Source organism: Erinaceus europaeus, chromosome 1 (genome assembly GCF_950295315.1).
Source record: "Erinaceus europaeus chromosome 1, mEriEur2.1, whole genome shotgun sequence".
In the NCBI taxonomy this organism is placed as follows: domain Eukaryota; kingdom Metazoa; phylum Chordata; class Mammalia; order Eulipotyphla; family Erinaceidae; genus Erinaceus; species Erinaceus europaeus.
In genome coordinates, this window is record NC_080162.1 from 95,946,058 (window position 1) to 95,965,272 (window position 19,215).

The 19,215-nt window shown below is 49.5% G+C and overlaps 1 protein-coding gene across 3 annotated transcripts in view; it reads right to left on the bottom strand.

The window, feature by feature from the left end:
* Window positions 1-7,512: 7,512 nt before the first annotated feature.
* ARHGAP22 (Rho GTPase activating protein 22) overlaps window positions 7,513-19,215 on the bottom strand; it is a 240,466-nt gene continuing 228,763 nt past the window's right edge. For all 3 annotated transcript variants that reach the window (XM_060191343.1, XM_060191328.1, XM_060191336.1), the window contains 5 exons: window positions 18,617-18,749; window positions 17,624-17,697; window positions 16,653-16,774; window positions 12,868-13,771; window positions 7,513-8,066 (listed from right to left, as the gene is read on the bottom strand). In XM_060191343.1, the coding sequence (XP_060047326.1) occupies window positions 7,838-8,066; window positions 12,868-13,771; window positions 16,653-16,774; window positions 17,624-17,697; window positions 18,617-18,749 (1,462 nt within the window). In that variant the 3' untranslated portion in view covers window positions 7,513-7,837. The remainder of the gene's footprint in view (window positions 8,067-12,867; window positions 13,772-16,652; window positions 16,775-17,623; window positions 17,698-18,616; window positions 18,750-19,215) is intronic.

Here is a 19,215-nt window from a genome sequence, read left to right on the forward strand (position 1 = left end):
AATAATCACATCAGAATTAAAGTCCTTGCAATAAAGTTAAGGAGTTGGGAAAACCTATACACTTTTATCTGGATAAGACTGGTGAAAGAAATAGAAGCCACAGATAAATGGAAAGATCCCATGCCTGTGGATTGGAAAAATTAATTACAACAGGAATAGCTATATTACCCTAAGCATACAGATTCAATGCAATCTTTATCAAATTCTCAATGACATTCTTTATAGAGATAACATGAAATTTATTTGGAACTACAAAAGACCCCCAAGACGCAATTCTGATTGGGGTGGGGGGAATGATACTCTACATAAAACTATACTACAAACCTACAGTAATTAAAACAGCATGGTATTGGAATAAAAACACATAATTCAGTGGAGCAGATTTGGGAGTCCAGAAATAAAATCACACAGGATAACAACAAAGAATTTGACAGCACAATGGGGCAAAAGAAAGCCTCTTTAAGAAGTAGTCTTGGGGGAAAATTAGCAATTGCATACAAAAGAATGAAACTAAACCACAAAACCATACATAAGAAAAAAAACTAAATTTGGGCTTGGGTGTAAAGCCCAACACCATAAACACAAATAGAAAACATTGGCCTTGATTATATGTTTGGACACTTGTCACCAAAGATAGGGCAAATGAGAATAAAAAATTAACATTATTACATCAACCTAAACTTTCTGTGCAATGAAATAAATTAGCAGCTCAATGAGAGGACAATCTTGCTAAATGGGAGAAGAGATTTGTACCTCCTCTATCTCTTGTCAGGTTAAGTCTAATATATATATAAAGAATTCATAAAGCTCAACAGATTGTCCTAAAAAGACAATCCAAATAAAACCAAAAATATCTGAACTGATGTCTCTCCAAAGAAAATATACAGATGATTAATAAGCAAAGTATGTTCATTGTTTCTTACATTTCATAGGAAAATGTAAAAATAATAAAAATGGGGAGTCGGGCTGTAGCGCAGCGGGTTAAGGGCAGGTGGCGCAAAGCACAAGGACCAGCATAAGGATCCCGGTTCGAACCCCGGCTCCCCACCTGCAGGGGAGTCGCTTCACAGGTGGTGAAGCAGGTCTGCAGGTGTCTATCTTTCTCTCCTCCTCTCTGTCTTCCCCTCCTCTCTCCATTTCTCTCTGTCCTATCCAACAACAACAACAATAAAACAACAAGGGCAACAAAAGGGAATAAATAAATATTTTTTAAAAAAGAAGTATTAATAAAAAAAAAATTAAAACGCTACCAGGTTGTGGTGCACCCGGTTAAGCACACATAGTGTGAAGCACAAGTATCCTGGTTCAAGTCCCTGGCTCCCCACCTGCAGCAGTGAAGCAGGTCTGCAGGTATCTTTCTCTCTCTCTCTATCCTCCCCTCCTCAATTTCTCTCTGTCCTATCCAACAACAAAAATGGAAAAAGGTGGCCACCAGGAGCAGTGGATTCATTGTGCAGGCATGGAGCCCCAATGATAACCCTGGAGGTAAAAAAAAAATAAATGAGGTAACACCCCACACATAGGATAATAGTTATATTTCAAGTAACAGGAAACGAGTGTTGGAGAAGATGTGAAGAGAAAGGAACACTTGCAAACTGTTGGTAGGTATGTAAATTGGTGCAGCTATTATGGAAAATAGTATGGAGAATTCCTAAAGAAATTCCCTATGGTCCAGTTACTCCACTTCTGGATATTTACCTCTAGGGGGCACACACACACACACACACACACACACACACACACACACACACACACACACACACACGAAAACAGTAAAAAAAGATACGTACACAGCCCCATGTTCATTGCAGCATTATTTATAACAGATTGGCGCTAGAAACAACTTCAGTGCCATTAACAATTGGATAAAGGAATTCGACTACTACTCAGTTAAGCAAAAGATGAAGACTTGGTATTTATAACAACATGAATTTATCTAGAATAATATGACACATAAAATAATTCAGATGGAAAAATGCAAGACATTATGATTTCACTCATACACCAAGAGACCAAACAAAACCAAAAGAAGCTTTTAAACTATGAAGCCACATAAATAGGAAAGGGAGGGTGCAGGATAAACAGTAAAAGCTTTCACTTTTACAGTATGGTAAAGGACAGAGTTAGATTTTCAGTGCTGAACTTAGGGTAGTATATATTGATGTCGAATTATAATGAAGCACACCTGAAATGTCTATAATGTAAGTGCAATGTTACTTTTAAAAGTATTTTTAACGTTATTTTTAAAAGTAGGGGGACTCAGGTTACCATCACACAGGTGAAGTTGTAACTCCTTCCCATGGGTTTGCTGTCATCCTCCTCAAAGGGAAATTGAGAAAGAGGTAGACACAGGAACAATTTGGCTCAAACAAGACTCTTTATACTTAAGCATAGAGGGCAACAGGGTTTGGGATGAAGATCCAGAGATTGGTGCTCTCCTCCCCATCATCTTTACAGTATCATCTCTTTTGAAAGCCTGTCATCTCTATAGTAGATAGAATGTGCAGTGAGCGAAATCTGTCCTAGAGAAAAAAATGTGAAGAGGATAATCCACCCTTCTCGGCTAGATTCTTGCTACCTTCTCTAACCTTCCATCTCTTTCTCTGTTCTTTTTCTTCTCCAGCTACACACACACACACACACACACACACACACACACACATGCACACACACACACACACTACAAAATCAGGTGTACTGAAACCTGCCCTATGTTTTACTGAAGAGGTCTCTTTATAGCATTCACTTTACATCCTGTGAACAACTTCCATCAAAACTTGGTGGTGTGGGTTGGGCCAAAGCACAGCGGGTTAAGTGCACAGGCACGAGTACAAGGACCGGAGCAAGGATCCTGGTTCCAGCCCCGGCTCCTCACTTGCAGGGGCGTCGCTTCATGAAAGGTGAAGCAGGTCTGCAGATGTCTATCTTTCTCTTCCCCTCTCTGTCTTCCCCTCCCCTCTCGATTACAAGGGCAACAAAAGTGGGGGGGGGGGAGACTTGGTCGTGTAAAAGTATCAAACAAGGGTCTTTTCAATGCAAACTACCAGGTACAGGTTGTGGTGCACCTGGCTGAGCTCACATGTTACAATGCACAAGGACCTGGGTTTAAGTCCCCGGTTCCTACCTGCAGGGGGTAAGCTTTGTGAGTGGTGAGGCAGTGTTGCAGGTGTCTCTCTGTCTCTCCCCCTCTCCCCTCTTGATTTCTGGCAGTCTCTATCCAATGAATAAATAAAATTAGGGAAAATCATTGTGATCAATTTTAGTTGAAACAAAGAGTCACTCTGGGATTGGCACCTGCCTCCTCCTGAGTTGCATATATGTGTGCCGAGCACTCAACTTCTCTAAGTCCTCAGCTTTGCAGTGTAAAGAATCATCGCCTGCACCCCAGGAGTAAATGAGACACACATGAGAAGCACTTAAGACGGCATAAGACCAGGCTCGCAGCTACAAGCACCAACCTATATGATTACCTTCATTTTAGATTCAAAGTATAACTTGCCCCAAGGTCTTCAGTGGCAAACCAATTAGCCCAACTCTGCTCTATACTGAAATGTTTTCCACCCCACCCCCGCTTTCTCAGGGACCACAGCACAATTTGGGCATCTTGCAGGTTAGCTCTTGCAGAGCTTGATGGGGCATGGAGGTAGTGGCTGTGAGGTGCCTGGTAGAAAGGATAATGATTTCTGACAAAGTGGTGATTCTTGGTGGATAAAGAAAGGCACTGGGGGCTGGGCGGTAGCCCAGTAGATTGAACACACATAGTGTAAAGCACATGGGCCAGCACAGGGTCCTCTGAGCCTCCCCTCCCACCGGCTCCCACCTGCAGGGGGGAATCTCCTTCATAATCAGTGAAGTAAGTCTGCAGGTGTCTTTCTCTCCTTCTCTCTGTCTTCTCTTCCTCTCTTGATTTCTCTCTGTTCTATCCAACAACAACAATAACAGCAACAACAACAATAATGGAAAAATATGGCCTCCAGGAGTAGTGGATATACAGTGCAGGCACTGAGCCCCAGTGATAACCCTGGAGGGGAAAGAAAAAAAAAAAAAGCACTAACTCAGAACAACCATTTTCTGCAACCCTCCCTAAAAAAAAAAAAAAAATTTTGTTCCATACACTCAGATAAACAATAGGAAGTTTCCAATGTAAGGGATGGGACACAGAACTCTAGTGGTGGGAACTGTATGGAATTACATCCCTATTAAAAGTTATACTCCTTACAATCTTGCAAATCAATATTAAATCACTAGTAAACAATTTAAAAAGAAAAGAAAGGCACTAACAATGATATGGGTAACTGCTAAATCTACTTAACTGTGAGTTTCTATATATCAGACTTGTCCTTTTGAGACAGAACTACTTATGCCATTGGGAGAACCCCACAGCATGAGAGTCCTATGGCAAAAGTAAGGGCAGTCAGTGAAACACATTGCTATTGTTACTGACTCCATTTATCATCCACAGGCCAGAGAATGGTACCTGCACTACAAATCCACCGCTCCTGGTGGCCATTTTCCCCATTTTGTTACCCTTGTTGTTGTTACTGCTGTCATTGTTATTGTTGTTGGATAGGAGAGAAATCCAGAGAGGAGGGGAAGATAAAGATACGTATCTGCAGACCTGCTTCACCTTCTGTGAGGCAGGTGGGAAGTGGGGGCTCGAGTCCAGGACCTTATACCAGTCCTTGCGCTTTGAGCCGTGTGCACTTAACCTGCTGTGCAACCGCCTGGGCCCCATTTTTGTTGTTTTTGTTTTTTAATTGGATAGGACAGAGAGAAATTGAGAGAAGAGGGGGAGATTGAGGAGAGAAAGATACCTGCACACCTGCTTCATCACTTGTGAAGCGACCCCCCTGCAGGTGGGAGGCCGGGGCTCAAACTGGGATCCTTATGCCAGTCCTTGAGCTTTGTGCCACCTGCGTTTAACCCACTGCACTACCGCCGGACTCCCAAGACTTGTCTATTTTTATATGAGACAGAGTTTACTCAATATAATGATAATATAATCACAGGCACAACTTGAACTCATAGTGTTTTGGGCATAGATTTTATTAGGTGACACTCATTTGGGGAGAAGCAAAGAGGATGAGGACAAGAGTGGTAGACCAGAACCCCAACAGTCTCAGTGCTCAGCAAACTTAACAGAGAGAATGGAGAGTGCTAGTGAAACTGGACCTGGAGTATGGACTTAACTGAACAGTGTCAACTAATTTTCAAAAAGAAAAATCCCTTGCAGGTCCTAGTTCTGCCAGCAGGTGGCAGATGACTCATGATCTATCCTGGGCCGGGGACAGGTCTGGAAGATAAGCCTTCACCAATGTGGGTAGCTAAGTGTAAACAACTTCTATCATGTGAACACCCTATTTTTGTTGTTGTTGTTTGTTTGTTTTTTCCTGTTGCTTTGGTATCCTAGTGACATTTACCTTCAGATGAACATCAGAATCTGATGAGGCAACTTGACACCATCAGACTATTCTAGGGTTTCTACCTTTCTTCCAGTCTTCATCTCTCCTCTGTGTGGGGAGCCTGGTCCTGACTCTTATCTCACTGGAATGTGGTGAGGAGTCAGCCATTTGCTGTTCTTTCCTCCTCCTTTCATAGAAGGGAAGACAGAAGTTTATCACCAGGTGGTCTGCGGTGATGGCAGTGGGGGGCAGGGGGGACTGAGAGCCACCAGAGGTGTGATTTTTTATTGCCCCCCCCCACACCCCACCCCTTCTTCTTCTAGCGTTTGCCCTTCTTCCGTAGCCAGTTAACAGCGTCGGGTTGAGCCTGATGTAAAGTTTCGAGACCTCCTTTGAATCTGGAGAGGTGGCAGTCGTTGACTATGTGGGTCATAGTCTGTCTGTAGCCACAGGGGCAGTTCGGGTCGTCTCTGGCTCCCCAGCGATGGAACATAGCGGCGCACCGGCCATGGCCTGTTCGATAGCGATTGAGGAGGGCCCAATCATAACGTGCTAGGTCAAAGCCGGGTTGACGCTTGCAGGGGTCTGTGATGACCCCACCCCTACCACCCTACCACCAGAGATTTCTGAGACAGCTTAACAGCTGGTGCTGCTGGGCCCCTCGGCTGGCATCAGTCCTGGCTGGTGAGACTGTCAGGGTCCCAGCAAACAGCTGGTCATCAGATCAGACTACCTCTCCCTGTGGGGCTAGCCTAGCTCACATCTATGGGATATACATCATGGTGGGGAGCCAGATCTGCCTACCAGCATCAAGATTAAGACATTTAAAACATTGATGTGAAAGCCAGGTGGAGACTCACCTGGTAGAGCGCACACATTAATTAATGTGTGAGGGCCTGGGTTCAAAACCCTTTGCCCCACCCCCACCCGTCCTCACAAATGCTGACAAAGGATGGGACAAGTCTACCAACATCTGTTCTGTTTCTGCCTACCTCTCTCTCTGTCTCTCTCTGCGTGTCATCCTATATAAAGAGAAAAATAAATGGTGGGGTCAGGTGTGGTGGAATGGTGCAGTTACTAAGTCCTAGAAATAATTTCATGGGGTGTGTGTGTGGGGGGAGGGGTGGGTGCTGTAGTGGTGTGGTGATTAATACCTGACAACAGGGTATCTGGGCCTGAATGACTTTATTCTAAAGACAGTGGCCTGAAATTAGGGCACCTTGGTGACCACCCCATCTCACTCAAAATCCTTTATAAAGGGCTGACTAGTGGCACACCCTGTGGAGTACACACGTCACCACACACAAGAAGCAGGGTCCAAGCCCTCTGCAAGGAGGATACTTCACGAGTGATGGAACAGTGCTACAGGTGTCTCCTTCTTGCTCTCCTTCTCTCTCCCTCATCTCCCTATTTCTCTCTGTCTCTAAAAAGAAAGGAAAAAAGTCACTTAGAGTGGTGGAGCTGTCATGCCAGCACTGAGTCCCAGAGATAGCCCTGGTGGCACGGGAAAAAAATCATATATATGTACATGCATTTCCCCCCCCCCTCTCTCTCTCTCCTACTGCATGGGACTTCTTGTGGGTAGTTAGAAGTGCTGTGTAAAGACACCATGAGCAGGAGCAGATGAGGGACACAGGCACTTTCCATCTCCTTGGGTCCCTTCTCCCTCAGACACACGCCCAGTCTCCTCACACTGGCCCAGGATGCAGAAGCAGGGGTTGGGTTGGGGGCGGAGGGGAATGACCAGGCTGAACCCTGACTCATAGGCTCTGGGCCTGGAGCAGACAAGAGAGCTGGCCTGGTGGAAAGCCCGAGAGGATAGAAGATAGAATCAGCAATGGAGGCCAAGATGACTCGAGAAGAAAGGAGTAAGCCTTGACTGGTTTTGCGTTGAATACAGGGGTGATGAGGCACACAGGTTTGTACAAATCCCACTTCCTTGACCATACTAACACAGGTGCCCCTCGGGGAGGGCAGCTCTTGCTTCTGATGGCCTGCTATTACTGCACCCAATCAACAACGTGGCCACCTCAACCTTCTGAGCAACAGTAGGGTTAACTGGCAAACCTTCGCTTTCATGACCAGAAAGAAGGAGCCAGGCAGCCAGGTATCATGCTTTCAGAGCAAATTTAATGGAGAACACAGAAAGTCCCTAGTAGGCTTCTACCAACCCAGGTGCCACCCATTTTGGGCAGTCACCAGATGGTCTGCTCTGGGTCCTTCTGTGTCCTGCGCTTCCGCGTCCAGCAGGACTGCATCCCATGTGGGGGCAGGCTCCCTGTCGCTTCCTCCCAGAGGGTGCTGTGGGCATAGGGTGTCAAGACATCTCCAGAGCAGCTGGTACTGCTGAGACCCATGTCCCCGCTGCAGGGACTTCCGGTTTCTTCTTGAAGGGAAGGTTAGTGGCTGAACAGAAGTGAGCTCTCCACACTCCTTTACTCTGGGGTTCTGGCCTCTTTGGCCCCAACAGTCAGGCTTCCCAGGGTGGAGAAAAACTCCTCCATTTCCTTCTGCAGCAGCTGGTTCCTCTTCTCTGCATCCTCCCGCGCTCGCTCTGAGTTCCTCAGCTTGATCTCCAGCATGGTGTATTTTTTCTTTTCCTGGTCCAGTTCTTCTTCCAGCTGTGACATCCGTTGCTTCAGGCTGCTGCTGCCCTCTTCAAGTCTTAAATAAATAAATAAATAAATAAATAAAAATAAAGACAGACACACTTTTATGCTTTGGTTGGCTGAGTTTACTGAGTCAGCTCACAGGTGCTCAGGTTGGGGCAAGGTGGGGCTGGTCTGGGGGGTGGATGCATGTGTGCTTAGTTCCCAATTCTGTACAAGACCCCAGGAACCTCTCCTGCTCTTCACAAACCCCTCATGTTTCACCTGTGAGCCACTAGGGCCTCATCCCTCCACCTCTCCTTAACCTGTGATTGAGAAATGCTCCTGCATTTATTTGCACCTTGAGCACTTGAGGCTGGGAACATCCCTGGTTTCTCATTAAAAATTTCAAAGTAAACCAAGCTCCCAAATGACTTGGCTATAATAATAACAACTGTCTATTGCCTTCTTAAACTCTTAAGACAGCAAGAAACCTTCCTCATTCTCTTTAAAAATCTGTATTTCGGGAGTCGGGCTGTAGCGCAGCGGGTTAAGCGCAGGTGGCGCAAAGCACAAGGACCGGCATAAGGATCCCAGTTTGAACCCCGGCTCCCCACCTGCAGGGGAGTCGCTTCACAGGTGGTGAAGCAGGTCTGCAGGTGTCTATCTTTCTCTCCCCCTCTCAGTCTTCCCCTCCTCTCTCCGTTTCTCTCTGTCCTATCCAACAACGACGACAACAATAATAATAACTACAACAATAAAATGACAAGGGCAACATAAGGGAATAAATAAATAAAATAAAATATTAAAAAAAATTTTTTTTTTAAATCTGTATTTCTCCCAGTCCTGGAACTTCTAGGGCTTTGCTTGTATTTCTTCATCTTGATCCCCTACCCTGTGATGCTGCCTCTGCTGACCTCAACTACGTCAATGCAACCAGTGTCACCACACCATGTTTTATTTCAGTGTCCAGAGACGCCAAGCCTGAGATGTCAACCCTCCAATTCCAGTAATCTGGTAAGACCTTTCCCAACACACTGGACTCCCTCGTTCTATTTCAAATAACCTTTGCCCTAACAAAATTACAGAACCTAGACAATGACTAGGCCCTAAAGGACAGGGCACATGTGCACATGTATCCATAAGTTAGGGGGAAATATATGCCTCAAAGTAAAAGTGCACAATGCTCTGCAGTGAGTAGATTTAAGCTACTCGATAAGCTCAGCAAGTAAACAGAAAAACCTAAAGAAGACCCCATAAAGTACCTAGTCAAAGTAAGGATGCAGGTTTGAGTCCCTGGCTCCCCACCTGTGTGTGTGGGGGGGGCGCTTCACAGGTGGTGAAGCAGGTCTGCAGGTGTCTTTCTCTCCCCCTCTCTGTCTTCCCCTCCTCTCTCATTTCTCTCTGTCCTACCCAACAACAATGACATCAATAACAACAATAACTAAATATAACAATAAAACAGTAAGGGCAACAAAAGGGAAACTAAATAAATAAAAATTTTTTAAGTACCTAGTCAAATATTTATTACTTAGGCCTAGACACCCTTCTCTCCTAACCCCTATTTCACTTTTCTCAATCACTTTTAAGTCGAACCTCATCAGATAACAGTAATGACTATAAAATCTGGATAAGGGCAAGAGACTGGAACACTTTAATGACGGCCTTTTTGGTCACTACCAAACCACCCTATCATCCGGGGCCCTAGTCAGGGAATCCTGGGATTCCTACACAGATATGATGGGCTTAGACCTCTAACAGATCCCTGTCTCTACCATCACTGGTCATCTCCATCAGGAACAACATCATAAACCCTCTTGTGGGCCTCTCCAGATTTTTTTTTGCCTCCAAGATTTTCGCTGGGGCTCGGTGCCTACACTAGAAATCCACTGCTCCTGGAGGCCATTTTTCCTATTTTGTTGCACTTGTTGTTGCTGTTATTGTTGTTGGCAGGGAAGACAGTGGGAGAGAAAGACAGACACCTGCAGACCTGCTTCACCGCTTGTGAAGTGATGCCCCTGCAGGTGGGCAGCCGGGGGCTCGAACTGGGATCCTTATGCTGGTCCTTGCACTTCACATCATGTGCGCTTAACCCACTGCTCTACTACCTATCCCCCCCTTTAAAAAAGGATTTATTTATTCATAAGCAAAAAAGAAAGAGAAAGAGAGGAAGAGAGAACCACAGAATCACTGGCATCTGCACTGCTAGGGATCCAACTCAGGAACTCATACTTGAGAGTCCAATGATTTATCCACTGTGCCTCCTTCCAGACTGTACTTTGGAGCTTTTCTTGCTTCCTCATTCCCAGTAGTGCACATTATTGCCCTTTTATGTCATCACAGAGCTGTGCCACATGTTTCTCTGGAGGCTGATGTTGCACTGTACAAAGGTTGGACACTATCTTTTTCATTAGACGGCCAGCAACTGTAAGGCCCATGGGACATGCTGAGCCTGGCCACTGGCAATCAGCCCTGGCCCGGCTACTTAACCAGGCCTGCCCGTGGACTGGACACACATTGCACTGAGCCCTGGTTTCCTCTGCTGATCGCTGCAGAGGACACCCTTCCCCCAAGCACTACAGCTACAGGGGCAAAGACTATCTAATGCAATGGGCAACACAGATGCAAATCCCAGCCCACGCAGGCTAAACCCCAGGAGAAAGGAGAGGACCTTCTCTCACCCCATCCTCCTTCCACAAAGCTTGAGGAACACTGTCAGAAGGAAAACTCCCTCCAGTACCTCCTCACTGTTTTTCCTCTGACTAGGCCCTCTGTTTCTAATTCTTCCCCTTCCCTGTGTGTTATCCAGCTTGGGCTGGGCCTACATCTCCTACTCTGTGCCACTGTGTTGACTCGCTCACTCTCTGCCTCCTTAAGGTGCCACTCAGAAACTTAATAAACATCTCCAAGTCACCAGCTCTGTAGGGGAGTGTCTGACCCTCTTTCCTTAGCTACTTCTGCCATCGCCTGGTCAACCCCTCAGTGAACACCTTCTTCAAGTAACTTGGTCCAGACAAAAATGTCCCTTGGGGGCTGGGAGGGTTAAGCGCACATGGTGTAAAACAGAGGGACCGGTATAAGGATCCTAGTTCGAGCCCCTGGCTCCTCACCTGCAGGGGGTTGCTTCACAGGTGGTAAAGCAGGTCTGCAGGTGTCAATCTTCCTCTCCCCCTCTCTGTCTTCCCCTCCTCTCTCGATTTCTTTCTGTCATATCTAATAACAACAACCGCTATAACAACGATAATTATAACAAACAACAAGGGCACAGCCTTACCTCAGACCTGGACCCAGAGCGACTCCTCACCTGCAGACAGAACCTCACAAGCCCGCTAGGTGGGTCTGTTTTCCTTCTCTCTTACCCTAGACTTTGGCCCTGGTCAGAACCTCTGATAGTGAAGGTATCACAGGGAGGATCTCTGCTCTTCCTTCCAACCCATTAATCAGGAGATGGGAGGTGACCCATCAAGGAGCATAGCATCAAGGGTTTCTTAGACACCCAGGGAAGGGCCAGGCTCTGTGGTGAGCTCTGCTGCCCATGATATCACTTAACCCAAAAGACCAACGTATGCACAGCCTGCAGACACTGTTCATACAAAGCAGGGAAGGCTGGCTGGGTGATGGTGCACTTGGTTGGCTGAGCGCTTATGTTACCAAGCAGGGAAGGGGCATAGCCACTCCAGGCAGTCAAGTCCTGAGGCCACCACCAAGTAACACTGCATGACCCCCACAGCAAGTTTAGGAGAAAGGGGGGGGGGTAAACTATTGGGCTGTCAGAAAAGTCATAACATCTTTCTGTGCAAAAAATGTGTCATGACTTTTCCAACCACCCAATAAAAGGCCAAGCCAGCACTACCAACTGTTCCTGGAGTGAGAGGCTCAGGTCAGCCTCCAGACACTAATACTTTTTGTGTCTTCTACAGTTTTGCCTGGCTGTACATCTCTAGCAGCTATTTCCTCTGTATCCTTCCAAGCAGCTTCCACATGACCTTGTCCACTAAATTATAACCCGGTGCTGACATCTGTGAGTTTCTGAAGAGTTTTACTCCTTGTGATTCACTCATGCTTGTTCTCTCTCCTCCTCGCTCAGCTTGAGCCTACTGGCCCTTCAAGTACTGAATCAGAGATGGTTTACTGTGATCCTTCCCACTGGCGGAGCCTCTGTCCTCTGAGCTCTGCAACTATCATCTCCCAGCAATGACACCGGGCCCTCGCCACACCTCATACTTGCCCAGGAGTGCTGGAGTGCCAACACGACAAAGAAGCCCAAAACTGCCTTGCAGGTCCCCTATGAAAATCCCAGGCTCAGAATTCTCAGGAATTCCTTCTCACCTCCACTGTCCCCAAGGCAAAGGTGGAGCCCTGTCACCTGCTGGGTTCATCTGACAGTGAGGCCAAAGGTCAGACAAATGGTGCAGGGCCAATGGCAAGAGAGGCTAAGAGGTGTGAGATGCTGCTGGCAGCCCTGTCACTATGCAGAGTTCTAGAAGCTGGAAAGCAGCCTTTTGACAGGGAGGCTGGATGTGAGAGAGCCCGCACGCCTCAGGGCTTGGTCAAAGACTTTTGCAGTGCCCTGGTGGGCAGCCTTGTCCTCACAGTAGATTTGGATCCTGGAAGAGTACATATGCTTTCCAGAACACTTCATGGCCAGCCAGCCAGCCTGTACTGCACGCACTCACCTCAGGAAGCCTGCCTCCTCCTGACTGAGATCTGACTCACTCATTAGCTCCACTGGCTCCCTGAACAGGACTGAGGGGATGGCTGCTCTGAACCTGGCCTCTAGAGGCCTTGCCAGGGGCATGAGACCAAAGACTGCCTGGGGTCAGTACCTAGCTGAGGTGTGTTGCCTCACAGTCACCCAGGAGCCTGCAGCCCTTTACCTTTTCATGCTCGTCTGGTACTCAGTCCTCTGCCTGTACAGCTCTGCCCTGAGCTCCATGATCAGGCTGTGCAGAGCCTCGGAGTGACGGGTATGCTCCCGGGTGGGGCTGCCTGGGTCGCTGGGCTCACTGCTGCTGATGCAGGTGCCCACCTCGTCCAGACTGTGGCCTGGGTCAGGGGACCTCTGGTCCTCACTGCTGCTGGGAAACGGGGAGGGCTCCAGGGCCCCCTCAGTGTGCAAGGAGCTGCAGACGGACGAGTCGCTGGCCCTGCAGGCCGTGCAGCTGCTGACCGAGCCCTGGGCCGAGGCCTCGCAGGAGGAGGCGGCAGACCATGCTATGCTGGTCACGCTGGGGGTGCTGGGAAAGAGGCTGGGCGGGGGCACGTTGTCATAGGTGGAGAGTCTCTGCACAGTGCCTGAGTCCTTGAGCCGATCTCCGGATGAGGCCAGGCGGTGCCCACGCAGGGAAGACAACCCGTTCATGAGCCAGTTCCCACCAGAGGAAATGATAGGTACCTCCAGAGATGAGCTGCCCACCTTAGGGCTCCCGGACCGGGACCCCGCTTGCCGGAAGGAAGACTTCCAGTTGGGAAGAGTCTGTACCTTTTTCCCAGGACTAGTCACAGCAGGGCTGCTTCGGCTGCCCAGGCCTGAGGAGGAGTTTCTAGAAAGTGCAGCCACAGTGGCTCCATCCAGAGATGAGGTCCTCTGTGAGGGCAGGCCAGGATCACAGGGGCTTCCGGGCTCTGTTTGGCTGTCCCTGGCGACCTCTTCGGAGCCCCATCCCACCGTGCACGGTGGGCCTCCTCGAGGGGAGGCCGGCACTTCTGTGGCCCTGGCAGTGAAGAGCTGGTTGTGCTTGCGGATCAGGACAGTCATCAGATGCTGCACCAGGGAAGTGCCTACAGGGAAGAGGGACACAGGGACCTGGCTGCAGATGTGTCCCACTCCAGGCTCACCAGCTCTGTCAGAGGGAGCAGAGCCAGGTTACCCCTCAAGAGGTAAGAGGACTCAGGGTGGGCCAGCTAGTGGTGTACCCAGCTAACCGTACACATTACCATGAGCTAGGACCTAGGTTCAAGACCCTAGTCCCCACCTGCAGGTAGGAAGCTTCAAGAGTGGTAAAGCAATATTGCAGGTGTTTCTCTTTCTCCTTCTATGTTTCTCCCTCCCTTCTCAATTTCTTTCTGTTCTATCAAATGTAAGGAAAATAAAGCAAAAAAAAAAAAAAAAAAAAAGGAAAAGAGGAAGGAAGGATAGATGGATGGATGGATGGTGGATGGATGGATAATGAGGGATTCAGAAAAAACTCTCAGCCCGGCCCATAAGGAAAAGAGAGCCACTATGCCCTCAACATACAGACATGAGGGCCCGGAAATGACTCACCCAGGACAGCATGCACCTTACCATACATAAGGTTCCAGGCCCAACATGGGAGCACTGTGCATAGCAGGTGCTCTGATGTCTCTCCTTTAGCTCTCTCCCTGTCTCTATATAGCTTACATATTTTTTAGAAAGGGAAAAACTGAGTCTGCTTGGAATGGTGGAACCACACAGGTATGAAGCACGCATGCACGCACACAACAGAATGGACAGAAGGATTGTGTCCCCTTCCTCTGAGGCACCTGGGGCCAGGAGCACAGAGGAGGCACTGCACCTCTGAGCCCAAGCACTTCAGCAGATAGGGAAACGGGCATTACACTGGCAGAGGCATGGACAAGTGGTAACCTGGGGTTAGAAATGAGGATCTGGGGGGTCGGGCGGTGGCGCAGGGCGCAGGGACTGGTGTAGGGATCCTGGTTCGAGCCCCCGGCTCCCCACCTACAGGGGAGTCGCTTCACAGGCGGTGAAGCAGGTGTCTATCTTTCTCTCCCCTTCTCTGTCTTCCCCTCCTCTCTCTCCATTTCTCTCTGTCCTATCCAACAACGAATTGCGTCAACAAGGGCAATAATAATAACCACAATGAAGCTACAACAAGGGCAACAAAAGGGGGAAAAAATGGCCTCCAGGAGCAGTGGATTCATGGTGCAGGCACCGAGTCCAGCAATAACCCTGGAGGAGGAAAAAAAAAAAAAGAAATGAGGATCTGGGTGGCAGAGCCCCCTCTGCTGCCCCATGACTGTCCCCTGTGCTGCTAATGATGGTGGTGTCTGATTCTGTATATTCAGAGGACACAGGACTCTGGGACAAGAACTGGAGCTGTCTGCAGGTGTACCTGGTGGATACACACACACACACACACACACACACACACACACACACACACACACACACTCTCATTCTCCTCCAGGTCATGCTCTCTCCTCGCACAGCTCAGTGCTATAGGAGGTGCTGAAGGGAGAAGGGTGTGCGGCAAAGCGGGCAGAGTTGATGGAACACAGTATATCCTGGCCTGCCTTGTTCCCTGTTTCTCTCAACCAACAAAGATCAGAGACTTGGGAGGTTTCTAGGTGAGAAGGTGGAATACTTGGGCGGACATTCCACTAGAGGAAAAAACAAAGGATTCTGGGAGGAAAATAAGTAAGGAATCCTTAGATCAGAAAACCAGGAATTCAGCAGTGTGTGGAAGGGAGGGGGGGCTAACTAGGTGGGGGAAGGTGCTGGGTGTTAGGTGGCAGTGGTAAGCATTTTCCTGTCACATCTGTGCAACCTGGCAGGTCAGAGTCTGTAGCCTCTGGCTTCAAGAGGACAGAGACCCAGCCAGAGAAGTCAAAAGAGAAGCACAAGCAGAACCCTGCAAGCCCCCCACCCCCACCCAATATGGGAGAAGCAGAACAGCTTAACCATCCACCCCCGGCCCCATCTTCACTTCAGGTTATGCTGAGCAAGAAATGACAACTGTATGTGGGGCCAGGCGGTGGTACACCTGGTTAGGCACACACACTACGGTGCACAAGGACCCATGTTCATGCCCCCGGTCCCTACCTGCAGAGAGAAAGCTTTACAAGTGGAGAAGCAGGGCAACAGGTGTCTCTTGTCTCTTTCTCTCTCTGTCTCCTCCCCTCTTAATTTCTCTCTGTCGCTATCCAATAATAAATAAAAGAAAAGAAAAGAAAAAGAAATGACAATGTGCGCTCAGCTTGTTTGGCACCAGAAGCAGCAGGTGCCAGCCAGCCTGTCACTGTGAATCTTGACCAATCTTTGTGCTCCTTGGTTGGGAGCAGAACCAGGTGCAAGGCACCCAGTCTCCCACTGGGGCTGAAACATAGGCTCTTACTTCCAGGCCTTAGTTTCCTCATCTGTGAAATGAAGGCACCGTAACAGCCCTCGTTTAATCTTGTGAAGATTAAAATAAAATGAGGCAAGTCAAGCCCTCAGTGGGGGCCCAAACTACTTGAGAGTGGCTGCTGCTTCCATTATTTTCTGACTGTGGTTTATCCTAGAACAGAAATTCCTCAGGGTTTGCACAGCTCTGACATAAAGGAGGAGGCTGGGGGTAATTGAGTGAGTCGAAAACATCTGTGTGTATCCAAGGGCAAGGGCACTGACCTCTCCCATCCTCCACATTCCCACCCCCAGTCTCTCTTGCCATTCCATTTTCACCCAGTGACCTACTGTTGGAACTCATAGGGCAAAGTTCCTTTTCATTTTATGGCCAGATCCCACCCCCCCAATTCCAGAGCAGGGGAGGGAGAAGGGATAATGAGGAGGTCAAAGGGAGGGTCCTGCTCCCCAGGAATGGGGCTGCCTGACCCGTCCCTTCCGCTGACCTGGCCCTGGGCTGGGGTCAGCCCAGAGCCCAGAAGTCCACAGTGCCACCATGCACCATGCCTCCACGGGTACCTTCCATGATGGTTACTGGGTCTTCTATCTGTGGCCGAAGTATGTTAGGCCCAAAAACAGTTGCCAGGTTCTGGACACTCATCTTGTTGACATTTGAGTGGGACTGAACTTCATCCAGAAACCTACAAGAGAAGAAAGAGGCAGCTGGCAGAGAAGCCAAGCCTGATGCCAGACATTCTGGGAGATGCCAGGCCCTGTGTCCTCTGCTACATGTTTCCACAGCTGCAGTCAGAGCCGGCTGCCCTGTCAGGCTTGGAGGCGGCAGAGTCTCCCCGGAATCCAGGAGGACTGTCAGAAGACAAGGCCAGTGGGACAAGGGCCTGTCATTAGTGTGGGAGGAGGCCAAAGGACTCTCCTGCCTGAAGGGGGCAGAAATGGGGGAAGATCAGACACCCCAGGGACTAAGTGAGGGTAGCCCTGTGTCTTCTCTTCTCCTTACCTGAGCCAGACTCTCAGGAGAGGGGGCAGTGAGAGGCACTCAGAGAATTCTCAAGTGATAGACAGCATGTCCCTTGGCTTGAGGAATGACTGGTCGGGGGAGGGGACGGAGGGGGAGGCACTGGTGCATCCAGTAAAGCACACACTGTACTAAGCACAAGGCCACATGCAAGGATCTGGGTTGGGGCTCCACTCTTGTAAGGGTGAAGCAGGTCTACAAGTGTCTGTCTTTCTCTCCTCCTATCTCCCCTTCCTTCAATTTCTCTTTGTCCTATCTAATAAAATGGTCGCCAGGAGCAGTGGATTTGTAGTGCTGGCACACAGTGATAGCCCTAGAGACAAGAAAAAAAAAAAGAAAAGAATGACCCAAAGGGATAGCCTGCTCCCGTGGGACCGTGTGGCCTGTGAGTGCAGGAACCCTGCTCTCTTAGACTGCCTGCTGCCTTGACAGACAAAGGGGGGCAAGGCGTTGCCCTGTGCACAATATGGGCTCAGTGTCCCAGGAAGGAGAGCTCCCTGCCCCAACCACTTACTTGCAGATATATCGGAGCAAATTGTAGTTGGCCAGGGGAAGGCTGCTCACTTGTTTGGTCAACTCCAGAGTCCCCTTGAGATGGAGAAAGGAAAACAGTGTTTCAAAGACCAGTACTGAGCCCCCGGCCCTTCTCACAGAGGAGGCCCTCCCCTGGTCAAGGAAAGGCTGCACATGCTCCTAGAAGCAGAGGGGCAAGCGAGTGGGAAGGAGGTTTGGGGTGAGTGGCAGGAAGTAAATGAAGCGAGTGGGAAGGAGGTTTGGGGTGAGTGGCAGGAAATAAATGAAGCCCAGACCCCCCAGGTTTGGCCAGCCAGCACAGCCCCAGGTGAGCAGAGGGCACTAACACTTCCAAGTCCCTCTGAGGAGTGACCAGGGCCAGGTGGGTGACCTCCCAGGCGGAGGAACACTTGCAGGGAGCCAGTGTGTGGGGTGTGCAAGGCCACAGAGGAATGTCAGTGCCAGCATTTGGCTCACTTATCAAGACACAAATATTTGCCAGATAAAGACCCTCATCTCCCCCAGGCCATAGGATGGCAAACAGTTGTTCCCCAAACTGAGGGCACCTGTGTATGTGGTGGGGGTGGAGGGGAGTGCCCTCTGCCCTGGGAACACTCAAATTCTTTAGGGAGGAGGCAGGATATAAATAGATGGGAAGTCCCAGTGCTTTGGAACCCCAGGGCTGGACTGGATACCTGTGAGGGGGTGGGGATCGCTACTGTGTGGATGCCCAAAGCTGGGGGCAATGACAAAGTCCCCCACCATCCCCCATACACATAGAGAAGGCCCTGTTCAGAGAAGGAATGTTCCAGGGCCCTCTAAATGCCTCTTCCCACCCCCACCCCCACACACAGAGAAGGCCTGCCCCCACCCCAAGCTGGAAGCAGGAGTTTTGTCATGAAAAGCCAAAGGCCTGTGTCCCCCACTCCCACCCCCCTTCCCTTTGGTCCAGCTGGGATGGGGAGTGGGGTGGGGAGGCCCGGGAGCCACTCACCTCCCCTTCATCCTTGGTGAGTAGCTGGGCGCAGCTGAGGAAGTCCTCGTACCTGGCGAAGGGAACCACAGGCTCGGGGAGCTCCCGCAAGTAGAGCTTCAGCAGAGAGGCCACTGTGTGCACGTCGGTTGTGCTGTGGACAGAGGTCTGGGTGTCAAAGAGGTTCAGGTGTGACTCCCACGACACCCCACTCCTCCAATGGCAGCCTCTGCTCCCAGGCTATGAGGACAAGCATGTCTGAGGGGGGCTGTGTGTGCACCATTGCCCTTCCCCTGTGTGAGGCCTGGACCATTTCTGATGTTGGAGAGTGCGGTGGGACTTAAGCTCTGGATAGTCCATGACACGTGTTCCTCCCCCCATGTTACTTCTTCATCAGTCCACAGGGACACAGCACTTCTTGGTAGAGCGAAAGCCACAGACAGGGCTCTGCAGGGCACAACTGCTGCCCACATATAACATACAACTTGAGGGGGTCGGGCGGTGGCGCAGTGGGTTAAGCGCACGTGGCGCAAAGCACAGGGACCGGCGTAAGGATCCCGGTTCGAGCCCCCGGCTCCCCACCTGCAGGGGAGTCGCTTCACAGGCGGTGAAGCAGGTCT